Here is an 8322-nt window from a genome sequence, read left to right as displayed (position 1 = left end):
TTGTGTTGGCATCAATCACCAAAAAGGGGGAGATTGAAAGGGAATTAGGCTTACACCTTTTTCCTAATTGATTTTGGTGGTTGAATTGCCCAACACAAATAATTAGACTAGCTAGTTTGCTCTAGTCTATAAGTCTTACAGGTGCCAAAGGTTCACAATAAGCCGATAAAAAGACCAAGAAAGGGTTCAAACAAAGAGAGCAAAAGACATCCCAAAAGGCACCCTGGTCTGGCGCACCGGACAGTCCGGTGTGCCACCGGACAGTGTCCGGTGCACCAGGGAACTCGAAGCTGAACTTGCCACCTTCTGGAAAATGGGAGGGCGCTCCGCTATAATTCACCGGATTGTCCGGTGAAGCACCGGACAGTGTCCGGTGTCGCACCGGACTGTCCGGTGTGCTAGCGGAGCAACGACTACTTCGTGCGCAACGGTCGACTGCAACGCATTTAATGCGCGCCTGCGCGCGCAGAGGACAGAGCACGCGCAGTTGGCGCACCGGACAGTCTACAGGACCTGTCCGGTGCACCACCGGAGAGCCCAGAGGCCCCACCTCTCAGAGCTCCAACGGTCGAACCCCAACGGCCTGCTGACGTGGCTGGCGCACTGGACAGTGTCCGGTGGCGCACAGGACTGTCCGGTGCGCCATGCGACAGCAGCCTTCCAACGGCCACATTTTGGTGGTTGGGGCTATAAATACCCCAACCACCCCACATTCAATGGCATCCAAGTTTTCCACCTTCAACACATTACAAGAGCTATAGCATTCAATTCTAGACACTCCAAAGAGATCAAATCCTCTCCCAAGTCCGGAATCACTCCAAATCAAATAGTGACTAGAGAGAGCGACATTTGTGTTCATTTGAGCTCTTGCGCTTGGATCGCTTCTTTTCTTTCTCATTCTTCTTGTGATCAAACTCAATTGTAACCGAGGCAAGAGACACCAATTGTGTGGTGGTCCTTGCGGGAACTTTGTGTTCCGTTTGATTGAGAAGAGAAGCTCACTCGGTCTAAGTGACCGTTTGAGAGAGGGAAAGGGTTGAAAGAGACCCGGTCTTCGTGACCACTTCAACGGGGAGTAGGTTTGCAAGAACCGAACCTCGGTAAAACAAATTATCGTGTCTCGCTCTTTATTTGCTCACGATTTGTTTTGCGTCCTCTCTTTCGGACTCGTTTATATTTCTAACGCTAACCCGACTTGTAGTTGTGCTTAAGTTTATAAATTTCAGATTCGCCCTATTCACCCCCCTCTAGGCGACTTTCACATATGAAGTACATTCTAATTATAAGTTAAACGGGGACGGAGATCCCCGATGGGGATTTATCCTTGAGGAAAACGGGGATAGGAAAAAAATTCCGTCGCAAGCTTTCGTGGAGATCCCGCGAGGAAATTTTTTCATCGCGGACACGAAGATTAGGAGCTAAAACCTGATGGAGAATTCCTCGTTGTCATCCCTATCCCAGATGGTATCATCGTATGTGCCATTTAGCCCTAACAATTTTGGTGATAAAAAACGTTCCTCGTGTCCTCAAAGTCATTTTTTGGGCGGACGGGACGGAAGCTCGTCCGACCCCGAGCCGTCGGTCGATCCGTCGATGGATCGACAGCGAGGGCAGGGTCCTCAACACGCTGGTGGCGGCCCCTCTGCGCTGCCGGCCAGCCTGTGTCGCACAGAGAACAAGGTGTCGCCTGATGGCGTCAAGGTTGGAGAAGATTGTGCCACACTGTCTACAGTAACGTCTTCTATATTAATCCTCTATATCGGTCCTTTAGGTTGTCTCGAGCAACGTCTTCTAAATTCCATTCCCTAAAACCATATTCCTTGTCCTTTACAGCATCCTCTAAAAGATTTAATCCCCTATATCTTCTCCATCTCCAACAACGTTCTCTAAATTTGGTCCTATATATGTGCAGTGTTACTTTTGTATTATATATTGTTTTCAATATACATTTAATTGTGTATTTCATGAAACTAAAATACTTCTTGCAATAACTTTTCATTTTATGGAGAATTCCTCATGGCTCCGTTCACGCAAACAAAAAATGTTTGAAGGGCTGATATGGTGCAAAAGAATATGAAAAGACTGAGCAGCGGGATGAATTAGATCTGGAGGCTGTACTCTACGAACATATCAGCGCTAAACAACATAGCGGAAATGAAAAAAAAATGAAAACGCACGGGAGGTTGTACTCTACGAACGAGAGTTGAGCTATAGCGAGGAACATACTCACGTCCGCCGCGTTTAGGGGACGTCGAAGCCTACTAGTAAAATGGAAGAGCCTTTAGTGTGTGATGTTGGATACATAGTGAAGTACTTTATTTGCTATATTTACAAGACCAGACGTTTTATCGTACCTTGTTGGAGCAAGTCTTGGAGTCTAATTTAAAAGATTCTCTCATCTATATCTATTTCTCTCCAACGGCATTCTCTATATCTCGTTCTCTATACGTAAAAACCTATGTTAGAGACATATTTTATTTTTAGTTTTTATACATTCATATATTGTCGTACTCTCAAATGTGTTGTACATATTTTTGTTTTGTTGAATCTATTATTCTCTACTAACTATTAAGAGGGCATTGTAGACTGCCCCGGCCCCTGTTCCCTGCATCCGTCGCGATCGCACGCCCTCAAGCCCGCACGCCGCGAAACCTTCGCTAGTGAACCGATCTCACGCCCGCAAGCCAGCCCCCGCGAACTCTGCCGCTATCGCACGCCCGCCGTGACCGGCGAGATCCGCCCGTCCGCCCACCGCAACCCCCGCGCGCGACAGCTCCGTGCATGCCGCAACCGCCACGATCTGTCCGCCCTCCTCAATCCGCCCGCCCGCCGCAAAACCGCCGCGATCTGGCCGCCCGCCCGCCCACCTCCCCTCACGCCTCCCCTCTGCACGTGGCCGGCGCATGTCGTCGAGGAACGTGAGCGCGTCCCAGGCCGGCGCGCCTCGGCAGCAGAGGCCAGAGGGAGGCGAGGACCGCGCGACAGTGGCACGGGTCCGAGTCAAGGAGGAGCGGCGGCATGCAGCGGAGGAGGTCCGCGGCGGCGGAGGGCTGGCCGGCGCGGCAGAGCGCGGCGGTGAGGATGCGGAACGTGGCGGTGTCAGGGGCCGCGTGCGGCGCGACGCGGAGGAGCATGGCGGGGGCCGCGTGGAGGAGCGTCGCGGACGACTGCGATGAGCAGCATAGCGCGACTAGGATGGCGTTGAGGGCGCCGGTCGTGTGGTGGACCGTCTAGAACAGGGTCGCAGCGCTCGACTGAGCCCGACCCCGTCCATTGCGCAAGCAACCCCCGCCCTTGATGCCGATCAGCGCCGCTCCCCCGTTCCCCGCACCGCCTCCCCCTCCACGCTCCCGACCCCGTTCACCGTGCATGCACCCCCTGCCCTGGACGTCGATCCGCGCCGCTCCCACAGCCCCGGTCAACCACATTTAAGATATTTTAAGTCCTCTCTTTCAGAGGATCCTGAAAGTTACGAACCCTGGATAGTCAATGATAAATAAACTGTTGTGTTTATGTTGTCTCCGTGCTTGTCCTAATAAGCCCTATGTTGTTTGTTCAATGTCATTAATAGTTTCTAAATTATTATTATTGAAGTTCCAGACTACTATATTCTCCCACTTTGGTGTCTATATTTATCTTCGTCTTTTGAAAAGGATTGAATCATGGTTAGTCAATGCAATTGAAGTACCACATTTATTGTATCATATAGTCAATGTGTTTCCTGAGTTGTCTGTTGAATGAATTTTCTTTCTTCTGCTCTTAATTGACCATTTACTGTAAATTCTTTCTATTTGTTTTAGATGTCATCGAGCCGCTTCTTGTAGAAGTTGACCAAATCTATCACCTTGCTTGCCCTGCTTCACCAATCTTCTACAAGCACAACCCTGTTAAGGTATGCTACATCTCTGCTGCATGAGAGGTGGTATATTTTCATAGTTTTTCTTGATATTGGTGTTTGTGATTGTCTGTAACAGACCATCAAGACAAATGTTATTGGTACCCTGAACATGCTAGGACTTGCAAAGAGAGTTAGAGCTAGGTCAGTGTTCATCATGCCATTGATTCTTCTAGCGCCTCATGTGAAAAACTCAGTTACAGAATTTATTTTTGAATTGCAGGATTTTGTTAACATCAACCTCTGAAGTTTATGGTGATCCACTTGAGCATCCTCAAACTGAGGCCTACTGGGGCAATGTTAACCCGATTGGTAAATTTGTTCATCTGAACATTGAAAATTATTTGCTTTGGTTTTTCATAAATTATCTTTCAAGTTCTCTTACAGTTTTTATTTAACTTTTTTCTATTAGGTGTTAGGAGTTGTTATGATGAGGGTAAGCGTGTAGCAGAGACGTTGATGTTCGACTATCACAGGCAGCATGGCATTGGTAACACTTCATCTTTCACTTAAACTTCAATATTAGTAGCTCATAGCCCTCTTTGTTATGTGATAACTCTGGGCTTATGATTTTTTTCTTAACAGTATTTATCATCTATGTCTGTAGAAATCCGAATTGCCAGGATTTTCAACACCTATGGGCCTAGGATGAACATTGATGATGGTCGTGTTGTTAGCAACTTCATTGCTCAGGCTGTGCGGTAATGCTTTGTTGAATGTCTTTTATTTTCTCCTCAGCTACTGCAGATAGATTGGCGGCTAATCTTTTCACAATCTTTAGCGGTGAGCCCCTGACTGTCCAGAGGCCAGGAACACAGACTAGGAGTTTCTGCTATGTTGCCGATATGGTTTGTCTTCCACTGCATTCTCAATTGGTTTGTTGTTGGTCAAAAGACTGTCAGTGCACTATATCAACTATGCCATTCATTGCACTATATCAACTATGTCATTCCACTGCATTCCCATCCATTTACTATCAGTGCCACCCGTTGCAACGCATGGGCATATACCTAGTTAAAGTATTAAAATAGATAGCGCAGAGGAGTGAAAAACTCTAAATACTGAGAATCCAGCAATATTTTCTAATTTTAGAGAACTATTTCGATAATACTGCGGGGACACGTAGAGAACAAGAATTTTTCTCTAAAATTTAGGGTAGGTTGGAGATAGTCTCGACTCCCGCTCGTCGTCCGTCGAGGCGTCGACCCTCCGGAAAGCGAGGGAGCAAAAGGAGAATTGGGCGTTCGCGCGTAAAGAATGTTGAGAAACCCTAATGAAGGGTTATGTGGGCAAATACCGAATATAGCCCTGAGGGCTATCGCGTCTCTATATATAGAACCTGTGGTATGAATTTTTTAGTGGATCTGTGATTTACTTTCTCGGCACGTGATGTGGCAAGAAGAATAGCACCACTGCGTTACCTGTTCGTGCCTGTGTGCGCCCGTACGACTGCTTAGACAGACCGGCTTGCCTGAGAGGAATGTGCCAAAGCTAGACAGCAAGTAGACTGACGTCCTTGTGCCTGTCGCACATGTCTTATGAGCACCGCGGAGTAATCTCCATCGGCTCCAACCAGCAGCAGTGCTTGCCCCTTCACGCTGGCTTCACCTGCCCTGCAGGCCGCTGCAGCAGACTAGCAGACGCAGCGAGCAGCGCTAAGATGGATCTGGCTGGCCAGCCCGGGCCTGCAGGTTGCTGACGAATCTAGCTCGCTTTTCAGCTCTCACCCGCTGGCCGCTTGCGTGCCGACAGTGACAGCTACGGTGTGGGGGCACGTTCCTGCACCGGTTGGTTTAAATTTTTTGGTTGAAAAAAAAACTCGTGGCCATTGTTTGGATGGTGGAGGACTGTGATCTGATCGCTAGACGCACGTCATGATCCGCATTGTCGCAAGCGTAGTTATGGGAGAAGATATTTGTGTTGACCCATTCAGCCATGCAAAATAAAAGTAGCCTATGCATGCACGAGCGGGTCATCCGGCTGGGAGCTCGGAGAGAAAAAAATGCGGGTCCCATTTCTTTGACCAGGCGCAGGTCGTGATGTGCGGTTGAAAAAAAAACATGTGTTATTAATTCTATTTATTCTGCGTTGCAAATAAAAATAGAAAAAAAAACTTGCTTTATATTGCAGTTTCTTCCTTAATCAATTATTTCTCGCAGTAAATAATGAGTAGAAAAATGCATGTGAAGACTATGTTGAGCATTTTTATACGCTCTAAATATTTATGATGTGTTGAGTTTTTGGACTCACGTCGAACGATTAAATTGTACAATGGGTACTCAGACACGCCGATCAGGCTGCGTTGGTAATCGGCTGAGTTATGGCATTAGCTGAATATTGACTGCGCCCTGGCAACACGACGCAATATTTGTACCGTTCGAACTTGGCTGCGTCATGTGATTGCTATGTCGCGCTCTCCATTAATTGGATCGCTCCCGTTGAGTCAGACCGACATCGCTGAGTCGCGTATTTTTCGCATGCCCTGTAGGCATTATCTGTCTGCCGCGAGCCACAATTGCGCCTATTGCGCACGTAGCGTGGACTTGTCTTGTACCTCGACTATCAAGTCACAACTGTGTCTGTTGCGTTTGTTATGAAGGCTTGTTGTGTTGTCCTAGCCCTGATGGCTGCACACGCATTGACGCCGGATACGTTTGAGCTTGTATTCGTGTGGATTATGGTGGGTTGTTCAAGCCCCTGAAGTCACATTACGCGCAACCTCCATAAACAATTTTGTTTGATTATATATTTTATTTGATTGTGTTATGTGGCATCATATATTTATATATATCGCCAAGTGGCCATAACAACTTTGACAAGCTCTATGGTGCTTGTAAGATCTGGGAAGTTAATGAAATACCTATGAAACACAAATAAATAATTCTCTGCTCTCTCCTCATGCATAAAGTTTTACCCGAAGTAACCCGAAGATATATAATATAATGCATGAAAGCCCTTTTGGCATAGAAGACATCACAAATTGGGATTTTATTAGTAAGCAATAAGACCTTACCAAATGATTTAAGGCTATAAATCTCAGTTATACATTGCTCAACCAGATGTTGACATATTGCTCTCTTTGTCACTGAATGACATGAAGCAAACTATGAGATAAAAGGACATATAATGCCAGCAACACGAAGTTGCGAGTATATCGAGAGGTTATTTTGAGAATTTTTTCACTATGTATGTGTGAAAACCATAGTGTGTTCCCGTCGAACCACTTTACTCGTTCTATCTAGGACCTCTATGCTTGCATACATCTCTCAGAATTGTAAATACTTATAGTCACTGAATTGACTCGGGATAGTCCTTTGACAAGTTTGGTATACAATGTAAGCTAAATGGTAAAGGTCGGTCCTGAATGGACACATACCTGTGGTTTATGTAGCCGAACTACACTGAATTCCACCTTTTGGCATGCTTACCATTATCTACCTCCGATCTACCAGAAGTGAGACGAGTAGACAAATAACTATGAAATCCCACATCACCACAGAGCTTGAAGCCAAATTAGACATTAACATGTCCTTGGTCCTCGGAGCCAGAAGAGTCATATGTCTTGACCACTAGACTACTAGTGATGATCATTTGTGATAGAAATATGAAGATCTTGTAGAGACCTGTTGTATCCTCTCTACTCCTGATGATTTCTTCATATGAGGGCAGTAATATTTGTTGTTAAAGATGGATCCTGGCGGACACCAGTCCTATTTTCATTCTTGCCAAGCAGTTATCATCATTTGCTTCATCAAAAGCTAGTTACATGGTGATTTTCCCAGATAAAAAGTGAATTCTTGGCCTTGTCTGTTCTATTCCAAAGCTTCTCTTTTTGCTGAACAATGAAGAGATCAAAATAATGCTTTATAGAACAAGTTGGTATATAATATGAGGAGAAATATTTGCCCTGCTGGCAACACCATAAATATTTGACTATTGTTATAAGTTCTCTCCCAAAATTATAATACCTAAAAAAAATGTTGCATAACTTGAAACCCGATTTCAGACCGGTATGAGTAATTGGGTAAACAATGGGCAATGGTAAAACGAGTTGGACTATACATCTCTGCATAACAAAAATATCTACTTGGCAGCATTGGCATTACGCCGTGCACTTTACTACCAATATAAACACACACATTTTTCCTATGTGCCTCAAAGCACAATGCAACCAGTGAATGACTTTGTGAGCGTTAGACCCTGATGGTCATTTTACTTGTTGATCTGAAGTCAACTAATGGCTCCAAACAAATGGTATGCATGAGCCCCTGAAGGACCCTTATGGATAAAATAGTGTTGCGCATATCAGTCTAAATCTTAAAGATTGACTATGCATTTGGTAGTAATAACAATAAGTTTGCAGAATTGTAACCATGAAGCAACTTGTTGTTGCGTGTCTCGCTGGATGTTAAGAATAACCCTTCATG

At 45.7% G+C, this 8322-nt stretch overlaps 1 protein-coding gene across 1 annotated transcript; it reads left to right on the top strand.

The window, feature by feature from the left end:
- The first annotated feature begins 2903 nt into the window (after window positions 1-2903).
- On the top strand, window positions 2904-5594 carry LOC103645214 (UDP-glucuronic acid decarboxylase 6). The gene is made up of 8 exons (XM_008668312.2): window positions 2904-3156; window positions 3801-3892; window positions 3975-4039; window positions 4119-4207; window positions 4308-4385; window positions 4503-4596; window positions 4677-4792; window positions 5515-5594. Exons 1-8 carry the CDS (start codon window positions 2904-2906, stop codon window positions 5592-5594), a joined length of 867 nt encoding a protein of 288 aa, XP_008666534.2.
- The last annotated feature ends 2728 nt before the right edge of the window (window positions 5595-8322 follow it).

Source organism: Zea mays, chromosome 1 (assembly GCF_902167145.1).
Source record: "Zea mays cultivar B73 chromosome 1, Zm-B73-REFERENCE-NAM-5.0, whole genome shotgun sequence".
Classification (NCBI taxonomy): Eukaryota; Viridiplantae; Streptophyta; class Magnoliopsida; order Poales; family Poaceae; genus Zea; species Zea mays.
The sequence above is the reverse complement of the archived record's forward strand: the minus strand, read 5'-3'. Positions and strand labels throughout refer to the sequence as shown.